The following is a 17,206-nucleotide window of genomic DNA, read 5'->3' as shown; positions in this document are numbered from 1 at the left end:
AAAGGGCGTGGATACTTTTGCTAGCCACTGTAGAGCCAGAGTTCTTACAGAGGAAGACGAGGTTGAATCAGCGCAACATACAGGAATTTTTACGTTCATCAGACAGCCTGAGGAAAGAAACTGATTCTGCTTTTTGCTAACAGCCTTCTGCAGCAGCGACCTGAAGGGAAACTGCTTGTGTCCAGGATGTGTGGGCCCTGCAGATATTTAGCTGCCCTTTTGCCTGGACCTGTTTGTGATTTGGATGGAGAAAATCACCTTAAAAAGTTCATCTTACAAGTTTTAAAATTTTAAATGTATAAAGGTTTTTGCGCTGATGTCCCAAAAAGGCTGAGCTCTCCGGTTCAATTCTTGTTCCAGGGATTCAAAATTCATGCAAAAGTACTTTGTTTATCCCAAAGGGAAATTAAACAGATGACGCTGAGGGACCTCCCATGCACACTCCTCTGTTCCCTTCTCCATTCCATGTCATTAACTTGATTTCCTCTCTTATTGTCTGTTTGCTTGTTTTCTCTGTCCTCCTGTGGGTTCCTGGAATCTCTGGTTTTCTATCCTAACCAAACTGGGGTTTTTTTCTGGGATCTGCTCGCGGTGGAGCTTCTCTTTACATCCCTTGTTCTCACCTGTTTTGTTGCTTCCTAACATATCTGAGCTTAAAAGACAACAGAATACACTTAGTTACACCAATCTATTTTTCACATAATCTCAAATTTGAGTAAATTAAATATTTCCATAATATAAAAATCAAAAGGAGTATAGGTAATTGTGCCACTCATAGCTGCGTGTCAAGGTAGATTTGTTCCTTTAGTTCTGATTTGTTCTTTTTCTGGACTTTTGCTCATAATGTTTTAGGTAGAGGTGTTGACAGGACAGGAGTGTGACCTGTTATGGTTCAGACACATTAGCACATCAATAAGACAGGGAGAGCAGCTGAACATGTTCAGAGTTTTCTTGGGAGTGACCAAAATGGACAGGAGGTGGAGTGTGTATGTCGGAGTGTGTGTATTGTTTGGACACAGGGTTAAAGAGACTTCCTGAGACTGGTGAAGTTATTGGACAAAGCTCATTAAATATGGTGCTAACATGGAGAGAGAAGAGAGGAAAACCTAAGTAATGGACTGGATGAGACCGAGGCAGATGATCTGATGTGGTGACACTTAAAGAGAGATATACCCAGATAGCACAGAATGATTGAAACAACATTGAATCAATGTCAGCCAGAAACATTGAATCAACGTTGAACGCTGACATTGAAACAACATTGAAAGTGGTCGGTGACTTGTATGTTGAATCAACGTTAGGGTTTCAACCATAACTGACATTATATCAATGTTGATTCAACCATCATCTGTATGTCAACTTGTATGCATATTTGTGTTGATAGTACATTGAATCAGTTATGAATCAATGTTGATTCTACATTATATCAATATTGAGTCAACCATCATCTGACTGTGGTTCTGCACACATATTTCCGTTGATTCTACATTGAATCAATGTTGATTCAACACTCATCTGAACGTGGATCTGCATCCGGAATTGTCTTGATTCTACATTGAATCAATGTTGCTTCGACAGTCATCTGACTGTGGTTCTGCACACATATGTCGGTTGATTCTACGTTTAATCAATGTTGATTCAACACTCATCTGAACGTGGATCTGCATCCGGATTTCGGTTCATTCTACATTGAATCAATGTTGATTCAACAGTCATTCGACTGTGGTTCTGCACACATATTTCGGGTTGATTCTACATTGAATAGGTTAGGAATCAACGTTGATTCAACCTTCATCTGAACGTGGTTCTGCACGCACATTTGTGTTGATTCTGCATTCAATCAATGTTTATTCAACCATCATAACCATCATCCTGAAATAAACCACATAAAAATACCATGGCAGTGCTTAAATATTTTATTTAATTTCAGTCTTCTGGCCGTCCCTTTGGTTGCCTTTCAATGCCTCCCTCCCGGTCTGGTGCATAGCGAAACCATTTCTTTACTGTTTCGCTGTAATTTTGATCAGTTAGGCCTGGTTCGAATTGACGAGCAGCAACTGAAAGACACAAAAGAACATCATTACGATAGAGGGTATCTCACATAAAATTTCTTATTATCCCATACCCTCACTTTGTTTAGATTCTGATTCACCAACAGTCTCATTTCCTACAATTAAAATTCAAAGCCCTTTTCCAGTAGAGGAAGCTCACCTAATATGCACTCTTGCAGGATTGTGTCCTTGAATGGCTTTTTACTCTGGGAATGCCTATGTTTCTTCCCAGCCCAGTTGAACTGACTTGCCAGGGCATTTCTCATACAAGTTGTCAACATTCTTCTTACCATGTTGGCTGAATTGGTGCCTCCTACTAGAGCCAGTCGAGCAATCTACATCAGAGACAAGTACATGAAGGCATAGCATTACACAGCAGCATTATATCATGTAAATTAAAAACACAGCAGAGACATAACCTTGTTTTGATACTGTATTTATGCTTATGCACTGATATTCCACTCCATAGTGTTCATTCATGGTCATGGATATTAGCGTTATTAACCATCCTGGTCCCAATTTGGGTTAGGTCAAAATTTAAATCATCTATGTGAATAATTGCAAAATGTTTCATAAATAGCACATCTACAAGCTCTGTGACATGTTCAGAACTTGTAGATTACAATTTGTGTTCAAGTAGCTAAAGAGCTAACATTTTGCCCTTAGAAAAACACTCATACTGACATAATCTACATTGATGCTGATCAGTCTTTCAAATGAATTACCATCTTTTGACGCACTGTCTCTTCAATCAGTAATGACTCTGCTTTACTGAAATCTTCTTCACTTTCAATTGGCAGCTGGAAGGGGAGTACAAGGTTTGCTGGTCCTTGTGTGCTACCTGGTGTAATGTTACTCTGAGCCAAATTGTTCTTAATGAATTGGACATCTCTGGATAGATCCTTCACAATCACAAGAGCTTCAGCAAGCATCGATGTCATCTTATGGATAGCGAGGTCTTCAGGAGAACATTAAGAATCTTTAAGTGCAACATCAAAATAACCTGAAAATGACACATTACAAATACATTATGTCCAATAGACTTGCCTCTCAAAAGCTGCCCATTATTGCTGGCCCTTTGTGTGGTTGCATCTGCAAAACACAAATATTCATGCACAGAAGTTTAAAGGTTAGGTGTCAAAATGACACCGACTTTCTTTAGGTGTGAAATGTTTCCTACAGATCTTTTATAGATAAGGACATTTCTGCATCTAATCAGGAGAGAACTCTGATGAGTGGAATACACAAGATCACAATGGCAAAAAGAAAATACTGTCAGGGCTTTGTGTTATGTTTGCCTTTAAAAAATAATGCATAAGTGTCAAAGCATTTAAAGAGTTGGTGTCATTGCTCACACAGATGTGAGCAATGACCACAGTTCAAATATAGACACAACCTCACACATTCAGATCACAAAATGTCTACAAATGTTGGATGACTGTCTTGATACCTTCGAAACCTTGATTAGGCGCTGAATCCAATACATCATTCAGGTCGGAGTTTGCTTTTAAGTGAATAAGAAATGCAAAAACTTAGCTAAAGTGAATTCATTAGTCAACACAGATCACTGTATATGTATGTAGTAAAGTGGGTTACTCTGTGATATATCCAATGGCAGCCTATTTTGTGCACATTGTGAGAGACCAGGGCGATGGTTATACTGCCTTGAGCTGCATCCAGACAACCCTGTAGATATAGTTACATTTCGCAATAGTTTACAAGTGTAAACACAAGATACATAATCTAAATGTTTGATCAAACTAACTAATTAGCCAGAATCACTAAGATACCCATCACTATTACTGAAAGAGTACAGCATCATACCAATACTTGTACTTTGTCGCTGTGGATTCTGCAACCTGTGGTACTGGACACAGTGGGCTGTAGCAAAACCTGGCATCTCAGCTTGAACACAAAGTAGGAAATACACAAAGCAGTGAGGTTATTACTGTAACCTTCCATATGAGAAAATGTGAGACTTACATTCAGCTGACTGCTCTATATTTAAAGCATTGCTTTGACATCACAGTCTTATGAGACTGCTTGACGACTCACCATTAAGAACTTCATCAGCTAGTGATTGTTGGTAGTTGCTAGCAACAAGATCTACTAAGAAAAATAGGAAATAATTAAGAGCTAAAACTATACACAATTAGTTTTAGCTCTAAGTGCTAAAACTATACACAATTTCAGCAAGAAACACAATTTCAATCAAATTAAAATGTCCTTTTATTGGTACACTGTTATATGTAATTTCTTTTTTGACTGTGTAGAAGTGAGCATAGTGTCAATATAAAGGAAACAATACCTGGACATCCAACATCAGGTGGTTTGGCAAAACGCTTTCTTTTTGCACTGCTACTCTGATGGTCTTCAGAATCAGAATGCATAAACTGCTGATTTGGCCTACAAAACATTATGATAATACACTATATGAATATTACAACTGTAGTTAAGATACTACACTTATTAGTCAAGGCTACCGTCTGAATACATGGACACTCTGGCCACTTTGAGCCATCCTTTTAGCAGTGGTTGTTATTTTCTAGTTGCAACGCCCTAGGGAAAGTTATCACTGTGATAAAGTTAGTAATGTACCTGGATATTCTTTTTTGGCGGATAGCTCCTTCATCATGAGATTCAATTTCAGATGTTGGACACATTGTGGTGTTATATTTTGTCTCTCGTTTTTTCGCCTCATCAAGGGTCTCTGTAAAGAGCAGAGGGTAAATGCCAATTTGCATGTCTGCAGTCCAGTGCAGAACTACCCTAACAGCTCCTTCCCAACTCCCAAAAAACAGAACAATCACACCTGTGTGAAGCGCTACTATCATACATCATCTCATTCTGGCCAATCACTATTTGCCTCCTCACATTTGTCTTCTCTGATTTTACATACACAAAACATCTCAGCTGGACCTCTGAGGTACCAGCGCTTTATTATAATTATATATATTGTTTACTTGGTTTAATGTAGCCTCCTAAACAAACCTTTGCATCTGTAATGTCATGTCCCAATAGATAAACATACGTGAAAAGAAGAAAATATTGAGCTGATTTATCTATAACATGACAGCACGACTGTGTAGAACAGCTGTGCATGTGTTGCACCAGTTACTCACCACACGTAATGAGGACTCGTACATCCGTATAGGTGATCCATTTGTCGTCTGGTTGCATTCCGTCTCGAAGGGCTTTCTTGAGTGTTATGTGTTTTGGGGGCCATAACAGCGTCTGTTCCTCAGCTTTAAACCAGCTCTCTAGAACTACTGCTGTCCCACCATTTGGGAACTGTACAACTGACCACAGTGCCTCTCTACTCATCTTCGAAGGGCTAGGGATGAAATGAGAACTACTCATGATATCTCCTTACAGGTCATCCCCATTTCACTCTTCAAAGCCAAAGTGCACTACAGACATTGTAGTTTTTGGCCAGTCAAACATGTTATTTGCACAGGTAAGAATTAGATAAATGTTATTTTTAGGTAATTTATGCCATGATATACATCTCAGTTACAGATACTGCACTTTGGCAGGGCAGCATGACTATGCTAAATGAAGTAGTGGTATTACAATGGCACCATCCATGTCTGGACAGAGAAGGCATTTGCGCTTGATAGAGGCCAGTCCAACTACCCCTATATTTTCTTTCAAGCCACTGACTTTGTATGTGCCAATGTATGATGATTCACAGGGATACATGTAATATGGCTGTTTGTGTCCGTACATTCTGACGATTATATATGTATCCTCTTCTGATTTAATAATATTCTCTATTAATGCAAATCCATCTCCAACTTCAACACAATTGTCTCCTTTCTTTGTGGACAAAGTAAACCGATGAGTGGAGACCTTCCTGTACTGTTGTGAAGAAATAAACTGTGTGGGGACTGGACCATCAATGTGGATGTTAAGCAACTTTGGATAATCTCTAGAACATGTGGGTCCAACATGTGAGGTTTCAGACAACCTTTTAACTACCTGTTGTAGTGTCTGATGTGGCTTGCGTAGAAGATGCTTAATTTGACCAAGACAATTCTCAAAAGGAAATCCTGATATATTATCTAGATTGCCGAACCTCCTGTATTCTTCAGCCAAATGAGTAAGCTGGTGTATATTGTACACAATTTCATCTTTTCCATATAATTCCCCAAAGTGTTCAACAAAAGCAACCATCAACTTTTGTGCAAAGGCTAACATTTCCTCAGATATACTAGGGGACAGCAACATGTACATTCCAACGGAAAACAACATAAAATTGTCATACAGCTCACTGGGGAGTGAATCCTTCAAAACAACAGGACCCCAATATAACATGAAGGATCGGAACTCAGTAGCTTTCCACCGATCTATCTCCGACAGTCCCCTTGGTTTACGGTTAAACTCAGAAGGCGTGTAGAAACGTAGCTTTAGGAGTTTATCTGAAATGCCTGCTGCAGTTTGGGAAGGAAACTTTGTTGCTAAATGTTTCCCCTTTAACCATATATGAAGCATTTTCCTTGTAACTCCGAGACAACAGACATGCATGTAATCTGGTGGAAACATAGAAACCATCTTAACTAAACCAGATAAAGGGCTCTTTCCAATGTGATGTTCCTCATCAACCATGTCAGAGAAACTGGAGTCTGTCCTAAGTTTATGCTTTGTTTCAGGAAATGTCATTTTATTCATCCATACACCCTCCTGAAAGCATTTGTCACAACCTGAATAGCCATTGAATCCTTTGACCTGCTTAATATAAGCTCTTGCCGGCGCATCACAAATAAAGGCAGAAATTTCTACATTAAATTGCTTACCATTATAAATAATGCCATTACACAATACATTCTGAAGATCTTTGACAAACTGAGCCAGGTACTCAAAAACACTCACTGGCTTGCTTAGACCACAAAAAATGCCTACAACAAATGGGGACTTTGTGTAGTCACATGTCAGACATCCAAGTATGGGCCAAAACTGAAGTTTGGAACTTTTAAATAAAGGTAAGCCATCTATATTAAACTGGATATTAATAGTAGTCATAGTTGATGGTACACACAAACATGCCAACCGTGAAAGCACCCCTTTGACTATTCCAAAATGATAATAATCTCCCCCTTGAATTGTAGTGATGGGCACATTTCTGGGTGTTCCAAGCAATGTTCTCCCATCTTTTGGTAGGGTAGGGTGAAACATTGTCAAAATAGACAGCAAAGATGACAGTGCAACCAGAGAGATTGAATAGGATGTTGCCCAATACTTTAAACTTGTCCTGAGCAAATCATTATTGTCATCACTGTCAAGCTCATCCTCCACTATACTTTCAAAATGTGCTTCTGACTCACCTGGCAAGTCAGTATTTTCATTCACAGCACTGATAGTTAGTCGTCTGTTTAGTGGCAAGTCTGAAATATCTTGAAAAGGTAGTACATCCAACCTGCACTGACAAGAGGCTGCAACATGATATTTCTCCTGTTTCTTCCTTGGATTAGCATTAACTATTAACTTATACTCGGTGAGGATTTGCTGCTCTGTCTCTTTCAATAATTTGTTAACTCTACGTCTTTTAGCCCGAGAAGAAGCCGACATCTTAAAGAGTGTGGTGGTGCTTTACTCTAATGTAGACAAACTGCACCTGTTTACCTACAATTGTCTTCTTTCTTTAAAGCTGTTATATTTAAATATAGCTGGAAAAATAAAAAAAGGAGATGAAGAGATTCAGAATAAAATGCTGCATTTTAATATGCAAGATGAAACAAGCCGAAACATATTTGTACAATTAGATCCATATCAAGAAAGGCAATTATTATAATGCGAAAGTTACTGTTCATTTTAAAATACCAGCATAAGCAAATGCCTCACTATAGCAGGACCAAGCATCCTGAGACCTCACAAAGTGTACAACCCAACTTTAGTGTTATCAAAATCTGATTTAAAGTTAGTTTTTCAACATAATTATGCCATCACTGCTTATTTCCCTACCAAGCTGCAACTTAAGCGCAACACAATGCAGTTGGTTTATAATAAATAGGTTAAGATCAAGGTAGATTGGCCACACTTACCACAAAAGTGCTGGGGGTTGAATAATTAAATTCAGAAACAGGTTGCACCAATCCTGCTGCAAAGGGGCTATGTGGTTGGGACATACCAGTCATGAAATGGGGGAGGTGGACCACCTAACTCCTTTTAGTGACTTCTATGTGTTTTTGTGTCAACATATCACACATACATAGTCAGTCATAACATTTACAGACAAGTAAGAAGATGTACAGGACAGAATTACAACCCAATGTTACCAACACATACTACTTAAATTATAATGTGAGTAACCCTCACAAAAAATAAAAGTAGTTTCACCCGGAGTCAAAGGAGGAGGGAGGTTGAGGGGTAGACAAGCCAGGTGAGAGGTGAAGGGTGGAGGGAGAGGGGTTGGGGGTTAGAATGTGAGAGTGAAGTGGAGGGGTGTAATAAACACCCCTCCACTTTTAGAACATTTAGATTACTAGTTCTTCCCCAAATCTTGTCCTCAATCAAACTGACCTGCGTGTTTTCAGTTCAGCAAAACCCTGTTAATCAGATGTCAATTAATATCATGTGTGCTGAATTAGGGAAATGCCTAAAACTTGTAGTGCCTGGAGGACCAGTGCTGAAACACACTGGACTCGACGTTGGCGGCATTTCATTTATTTGATGTTAACCACAAACCATCATTGATTTAATGACACAGTTTCAACATTAGTTAATTGGCTAGAATTGAATGGTTGTTTTATAGTTGATCCACCATCAATTGTCGACCTCAAACATACATGAAACCTTTGTGATAATAATTCAACATTGAATTAACATCGTGTGCTATCTGGGTAGTTCTTTCCCAAACCTTGTCCTCAATCAAACTGACCTGCGTGTTTTCAGTTCAGCAAAACCCTGTTAATTAGATGTCAATTAAAATCATGTGTGCTGAATTAGGGAAATGCCTAAAACTTGCAGGGCAGTGTGCCTGGTGCCGGTGCTGAAAAACACTGGATTCAATTTTGGCATTTCAATCAATGGATGTTAATTGGCTAGAATTGAATGGTTGTTTTATAGTTGATCCACCATCAGTTGTCGACCTCAACCAAACATGCAACCTTTGTGCTGGTAATTCAACATTGAATTAACATATATTCCAACAAGCCAACAGCGAAGCAGCTGTGTGGTTGGGCTATCCCACTCATGTAAACGGTGGGGGTGGACCGCTCCACTCCTTTTAGTAAGTTGTAGATGTTTTTGTGTCAATATATCACACACACACAGTCAGTGAGAATTGTTATGAACAAGTAAGAAAATGTACAGAAAGGAATCAGCACCCACTATCCTCTACAGTGCTTAATTTAAATGTGATAACCCCCGCTCAGTAATAAAATGCTCTGACCCAGAGCTCTGATGAGGAGGAGAGGAGGGGAAGGGGTGAGGCAAAACAGCTGACATTGATTCAATATTGATCAGATGTTGATCAGACATCGGCATTTCAGTCATTAGATTTCAACCACAAAACAACATTGATTCAATGACACAGTTTCAACACTGGTTACTTGGCTAGAGGTGGATGGTTGTTTGATGGTTGATCCACCGTCATTTGTCGTCTTCAACCAAAAATCAACCATTGATCAGACTTCGGCATTTCAGTGATCAGATTTCAACCACAAAACAACGTTGATTCAATGTCACAGTTTCAACGGTTTGATTGGATGGTTGTTTGATGGTTGATCCACCGTCATTTGTCGACTTCAACCAAAAATCAACGATTCTAACTATTTTTCAACGTTGATTTAACATCATGTGCTATCTGGGTATTCACTTAATTTGCTTTACATCAGCTACTTGATCATTTTAAGGTACAGCTAATTTAACAATAACACCAGGACTTTGGGGGGGGGGGATAGGCAACAGGATCAGGTCTGGCTGGAGTTTCTTTGATCATTATTTCCTGCCAGAGGTTTTCTAGAATCTTACTTAAATCGATTATGATATGAAAACAGTTGTTGGAGGAACCAGTAGATCACAGCGTACTGGAAAAAGCTACTTCTCATTTTAGGAAACTCACCTGTTTTAGAGTCAACATGCCTGTGGCCCAGAGCGGCTCTTTCTTGACTGATTTATGGAGTAGCACACTATGCTAACTCATCAGCCTTAGGTTGAGTCCTCAGACTGACTCTGCCTGCCACTAGATAATTAGACAGGCTAAAGTTAGTGAGCAGTAGCAGTGTTTCAAAGGCATGTCTTTTTACTTGATGGCTAGCTTGCCCTTGGTTCGCTAAGCTAACATGATGCTAACGGTTCATTCCAATTTTACTTGAAATAAGAATTTCCAATTTCCGTCATGGAAAACTCAACTCCCAAACCTCCTCAGCTCAGATCTCCGTCTTACGCTGGAGATTCCTGACCAGTCCAGGCCTCAAATTCCAGTTCAGCCATGTCTAAACATAGTACAGATTTGCAAATAAAAATGTATGCAAAACTTCCACCAACAGCCTTGGGGCCTTTGCAAAGAACTTGGAGTGAGGATTGCACCTTAGATTGCCTCCTCTTGCTCAGCAGACGGACTAAAGATGGCCAGTCTCAGCCTTGGCGCTTTTTTGTGTCCAATTTGTTACTTGGAAGACATATCCAAAAGATTTAACTGCAAACTTCCCCAAAGTCAAATGTATTTACAGACAATTTACTAAGATGGGGGTACCTCACCGCCCAAGACCTGGATTTCCAACATGGCTGCCAACCTACCGAAAATAGACACAGGGGTATCTCAAAGCACAGTTTCTGGCTCCTCCCCCGTTTTAGTTTAGAATGTTGAAAATGTTAAAATATGCGAACTTCAAACAAATATCCAAATGCACATGGAAAAGCTCCATATGTACTCACTGATCTCATTGTTTCCTCGTACAAATATTGGTGGACTGTAGTTCCAACAGTTTGTATCTCTTTACAACAACATCATCATTTGTGGGCGTGTTTATTTGTGTTTAAATGTACAAGATGATTATTACCTTGTATTTGTAACATAGTTGTACTTTTCTTTACCTGGATTGACTTGAATAGGAAATATGAAAACAGAAAGTAAGAAAGGGACTGTACAGTAACATAAGTGATGAAATGATATTGCTAACAGTAAAAGCAGTCAGCTCCTGTCAAAAAGCAAAGATGCGTAGCATTGCTTCTTCAATAAGGTTTGCGAAATTTGAATGTGTTGCCATTTAAATTTTGAAATGTGTTGTCAAATGAAGCTGTTGAGTCTTTGCTTCAGAGGAAACTGAAGTTAATCAGTGGATTTACAAAGGAGACGATCTGCAGGCATTTGCACCAGGTCACATGAGAGCTGCAGAGCGCGGGTTGTGTGCCAGGGTTAACCACATCGGCACCGGCGCTCTGCAGCAGCGCTGAAAAGTGTGTCTGGCACGAGTTAACCGGAGAAGGAAACTCATAAGGTCACAGTTTTTCAATTTGACTCTAACAGATTGCACAGGACAATGGATAATAAAGCAGTAATGCTCATTGTTTGCTCACGGCAGAATCAGGATGTTAGCTCTGTGGGCTGAGCAGGCCGATAACGTCTGTCATCCAACAAAAGACAAACTTTAAAGGAGCAACCTCCCAGATGCAAATTTATAACGTACGGATTTTCTTCACTGGTCTACGTATTACACCCTGACAGATTCATTTGTGGCGTTCACAGTAATAAACTATCCCTCTGATATTCATGAAGAGGCATTACATTCGTTCTGGTCACTCTGTACAGGTAACAGGATCCATGCCACAGATTCTTTTAGCTGGATTTGCATGAAGATCAGCATCAACATGTTGCTTTACCAGGCAAAGCCCTGAGGTTTGCCTCAACATCGTTAAACACCCTTATCAACGGTGTGTGCAGTGAAAGGACAGCGTTATCTCACTCCACAGCTACTCCACATGCACCAGGTTACAGCTCATGCCCTCCTGCCCCCCCCCCCCACACGCTGAAGTAATGTAGGTGGGGGGTGGGGTGGGGGAGTTATGACGGCTGTGTTAGGCTGCAGGCTAAAGGCTGGACTGCTGCAGACATAACAACCATCTGAGCTGGAGCTGAGCTCTGGTTCTACTGTAAGCTGCCATGAAATTCACACTCATGATGTGAATATGTCACTGATCATTTGTGTTGAATACATCAAAGTGTGTATCCTGTTTGCAGTGGCAGAGCTAGACTTTTAAAGTTAGTTGTATATCTGAGCGTATATTTTAGGTGGTATATATACCACCTAAAATGATCAGTTTCTCTGATTTGACTTTTTATAGGTATATGTTTGAGTAAAACAAGCATTGTTCTTTCATTTTATGAACTACTGACAACATGTCTTCAAATTTCCAAGCAAATATTTATTATTTATTTGCAGAACATGAGAAATGGTGAAAGCAACAAAAAAGATGCAGCGTATTCAGACCTCGAATGATGCAAAGACAACAAGTTCATATTCATTTAGAAACAACAACATTTAATGTTTTAACTCTGGAAGAGTTGAGACATTAATATTTGGTGGAACCAGGAAGTTTTCAGTGAGGTTCAGTGAAGTGGGCTCTTCATTTTTTTGTAAACAAAATATATAGATCTAAAGCTCAAAAAGTCAATTTTACGCAACACTGCCCCTTTAAACTTTAAAATGATGCTCTCTATCGTGTATTTTTTTTAATTTTTTATATACCACAAACAGTCTTATTTAAAATCCTCCATTAAAGGTGTGAATACTTTGTGTCATTTGTGGGATGTTTGCTTCAAGCCCCCCATGATAACGATCTAATTCCTGCTGGTCAGGGAGCATTGTCCATGAAGCTCACCAGGCCTGCATGTCACATCCTGTTTGAGCCCCTCTTCCCCCCACCATCCTTCACCAAATCCACACAGTAACAACAGCGTGGCACCAGTGAGTTCCAGCTGCCAAAAGGTCAAACAAATCATGACACTGAGATGAAACAGATACATTTGCTTCTTCTTGTGTGAATTTAACAGTGCTGTCAATCGATAAAAAAAAAAAAAAAAAAAAAAATCAATATGCTTAACTAATAAGAGAAAGAAATGGTGGTTCAGATTTTCACCATGTTATTCTTTCATTTATAAATGTCAGTTTCATGTTAAATATTTAGTTAGTGAGCTTAATGTTTAGCTTGGAAACGAAATATTTAGTTTGGAGTAAAATATTTCCAATGTAAAGACTTAGTTTGGAAGCTAAATATTTAGCTCTGACTAAATATTTACCTTACAAACTAAATATTTAATTTTGAGATAAATATTTATTTTGGAAGCTAAATAGTTAGCTTGTCAATTAAATATTTAACTTGAAACTGTGACATTTATAAATGAAAGAATAACACGGTGAAAATATGACTGAACAATGAGCAGAACTTTTTTTTTCTTGTGACAGGCTACATAACCCAAATTTTAGCCATTTAGTTTTCTCTGTAGCTTCACAAATGACAAGTTATCCTCATTTGTGCTTCATCAGAATTAGCATTTTGCAAAAATGTGAGGTCTTTTCTCTAGTTTTTGTTGTTAACGTATATATCACTTCCATTTAAACATCTGTTTGTCTAGAGCGCTAACATAACGCTTTCACAGGCTTTCATAGGACGTCCTACATTTTTCTCATGACTGCGTAAAAGCTTTGCTCCTTCCATGAATCTAAATCTGCATGTTTCTCCTCCGGTCTAAAACAATGAAAGGATCTGTGAAGACATCCACACTAGCTTCTCTCTACCACCATCAGCAACATAACTTATCACAATGAAACAGAAGAGCTCCTCATCACATGCTTGTCTAATTCAGTTAGTTTTAGTTCAGTGGTGTCCAGAGTCGGTCTTGGAGGGCCGGCATCCTGCATGGTTTAGTTCTCTCCCTGGTTTAACACACCTGGATCAAATGACGGCTCGTTGAAGGCCTTGAGAAGAACACTGACCTGCGGAGGAGGTCATTAAACCACAAGGGAGAGAACTGGTTTGGGCACCGCTGCTTTAATTAGTTTCAGAGCGGGTTTGCTAGTTTTTAATTAAATATTGTTTAGTTTTCATTTAGTTTTAACTTTTAACTAACCAAAGTTTTATTTTTTTCATCCGTTGGTTAATTTTTAGGTGCAGAATTCACAAAGGTCAAACAATTGTATTGTGACTGTATATACATGGATTGGGTAGTGCACAGGTGTCCAACTCCAGTCCTCAAGGGCCGCTGTCCTGCAGTTTTTAGATGTGCCACAGGTACAAACACTGGAATGAAATTGCTTCATTACCTCCTCCTTGTGTAGATCAGTTCTCCAGAGTCTTAATGACCTAATTATTCTATTCAGGTAGTGCAGCAGTGGCACATCTAAAAGTTGCAGGACAGTGGCCCTTGAGGAGTTTGACACCCCTGGAATAAATATTCAGCAGAAGATGCAATTTTTCAAAAAGAAAAAACAATGTATTCAATTGTGGTGTTTTATCACAGCTTTTACTGCTGCCACTTTATGGACTAAGTGCTGCCAGGAGGAGTATGGAGTGCCAATTTGCCAAGATATATATGTATATACACTGCTCAAAAAAATAAAGGGAACACTTAAACAGGTGTTTAACACTTAAAGTGTTCCCTTTATTTTTTTGAGCAGTATATATATATATATATATATATTTATATATCACATCAGTTTGTCAGACTCAAACACAAAAATGAAGGCTGTTTTATTTGTAGCTTCAGTATGTTTACGTTAATTTTATAAATGTATGACATACTTCCAGTTAGTTGAAGTTTTTCCCCATCACTTGCAGTATTTATTTACAGTTTACAAAAATATTTTTTTCCTCAATTTCAGTTTTCATTCTTTTGTGCCTTTCAGCTAACTGTAGTATCGTTGCGTCTGACATGAGTAAACACGTAAAAGCAGAGAGAGCAGCGCAAACAGAAGAGAAGACCTGTTCCAGCCTGAGGGATTAAACTGAGTGATGAGTACACACACACACACACACACACACACACACGGCTCCGCTCAGCAGGTTCTGACCCGCTCCCTAACAAAGTAAAGCACTTGTAAACTATTTTATCTTTTACAATGCGCTAAAAGCAGCATTTTTGTCTTTTTCCTGCTGAACTGGGGTGGGTGTTTACTGCTTTTTTTGTTTTGTACAGAGAAATGATGCTTCTTTTAAAAAAAAAAAAAAATCAATTGCAAAGGGAAATAAAATAGATTAGTGGTCTCATGTATTTAGAGTTTCTGGAGGTTTTTATGGAACCTCCGGCAGTCCTGATCTGTTGCATTAACATAACAGGAACTCCAACTGAAGCACCTTCTATTCGTTGTATTTTTTTCACTTCTATATTGTGCGATTCTTGGAAAGTTGAGTCAAACACACGCACACCTAACTTACCTCCGGGAATCTGAAATAATTACCCAGAACATTAGAACCAGCTCCACAAAATTAGCTAGGTCAGGTCATCTAGGAGGAAGTTCTGCTTCCACATTTTTTCACAGTGGAGTCACAAATATCAGTGTTGGGATTTTTTCATGATAGACCAAAACAAAGCAGTGTGTCATTTTAAAGTGAAAGCAAAATGATGCATGGTTTTTAAAATTGTTTCCAAATGAAAATCTGAAAAGCTTAATTTGCATGTCTGCTTTAGTCTAGTATAGAATAAAAATAAACTTTATTGTCTTACTGGAGGGAAATTCAAGTCTAACAGCATAATTAAATTCATAAAAAATATGTCCAAGATTAACAATCACAACAATATTAGTAATAATAATATAGTGTAACAGATTATAATATAAAAATACTGTAAGGTTATTAGAATAGAAATGTTGAACTCATGATTGAAGGAATATGACTTCTGATGCCATTAAAGCTGCAGTACGTAACTTTATCAAAAAGATTGTTTTACATATTTGTTGAAACTGTCACCATGCCATGGCAGTATAATATGAGACAGATAATCTATGTATATGAAAACCTGATGCACACACATACATCCCTGTACTCCTTTTTTTCCTGATTTTTTTAAAGTGCTAGCCTTTTATTGACAGTTTTTTTGTTGTTAAAAAACCCCAAAAACAAAATATGTTGACCATATTGAAAAACTATGTGTCACTTTCTTGGCAAGTCGGTGGTCCACACACACACCTGCATACACAACAACAAAGCAACCACTCAACCTAACATGTATGATTATGGACCATGGGAGGAAGCTGGAGTACATAGACAGGACCCACAGGCACACAGTTTGCATGTCCCTCTCTCTTCCTGACGCATGAAGCCTTGGAGCAACAAAATGAAAACCACAAGGTGAACGGATGCGTGACTGCTTTTAAAGGGGAAGTGTTATATATATTTTTAGGCACTTGGTGAGATTTTATAGCACAATCGAGTAACTATGTTAACATCAGTTGTTATAAAATGCTGTGTATGTCAAATATAACTTAAAAGAAATTTGACTTCTTAAATTAACAACTAGAAATTGGGCCTCTGTCTCGTTAAAAACTCCTATTTGTTCTGAAAATTCCACGTATAGGAAGTCATCACAACATGACTCGTCTATTAACCCTTTAACAACATTTTTACCAGCGTTACTATGAGAAGTAGCTCCTATAATGAACTCATTTGATGCACACTTCCACCAGGTGTTTGCTAATTGCTAGTCTGAAGGAGCTGAGAGGCGGAGTTGTGGGCCAGGGCTGCTTTACCAGAAGGACTCTTGAAAACTGCAGCTCTGAGGAGGAGCTGCGTCTTGTAGGCGGAGCTAGGTCAACCCAGGCGTTTTGCACAACTGAATAGTTACCATGGAGATTAAAGGATTTCTCAAGAAATTTGAAAGAATGAAAGCAACCCTCCATGAATGTTTTTGATGAGGGAATAACATTACAACATGATGTAAAGCTAAAAAAAGTTGAACATTATTACTATTAACATATTAATAATTTAACATAATACTGCCACTTTAAGACATATTTGGCGATTCCCAAAAAGAAGAAAAAAAAAAACAATGCCAGGAAGTTGGCAGGGAACTCTGACCAAATGATAATGATTTTAAACTTTTCACGCAGAGAGATTAACTTGGGGTGAAAGTTTTTTGTTTTATTCCTCCCCTTTCGGTGGCCATAATGTTGACTGACATTTAAAAGCTGAAGTGGTTTCTAAACAGCGCAGAGTGACAG

General features: G+C 38.6%; 1 protein-coding gene across 1 annotated transcript; it reads right to left on the bottom strand.

Annotated features, from left to right (window-relative positions):
- Positions 1-4,710: 4,710 nt before the first annotated feature.
- Positions 4,711-8,404, bottom strand: LOC114145841 (uncharacterized). Its single transcript, XM_028019486.1, has 2 exons — positions 5,174-8,404; positions 4,711-4,761 (listed from the first exon to the last, which is right to left on the bottom strand). Exon 1 carries the CDS (start codon positions 7,617-7,619, stop codon positions 5,598-5,600), a length of 2,022 nt encoding a protein of 673 aa, XP_027875287.1. The 5' UTR covers positions 7,620-8,404; the 3' UTR covers positions 4,711-4,761; positions 5,174-5,597.
- Positions 8,405-17,206: the final 8,802 nt, after the last annotated feature.

The sequence above is a fragment of the Xiphophorus couchianus genome, chromosome 6, assembly GCF_001444195.1.
Source record: "Xiphophorus couchianus chromosome 6, X_couchianus-1.0, whole genome shotgun sequence".
In the NCBI taxonomy this organism is placed as follows: Eukaryota; Metazoa; Chordata; class Actinopteri; order Cyprinodontiformes; family Poeciliidae; genus Xiphophorus; species Xiphophorus couchianus.
The sequence above is the reverse complement of the archived record's forward strand: the minus strand, read 5'-3'. Positions and strand labels throughout refer to the sequence as shown.

Excerpts from the sequence above, each read along its gene's own strand:
- LOC114145841 (XM_028019486.1), bottom strand. The coding sequence starts at position 7,619 with ATGTCGGCTTCTTCTCGGGCTAAAAGACGTAGAGTTAACAAATTATTG.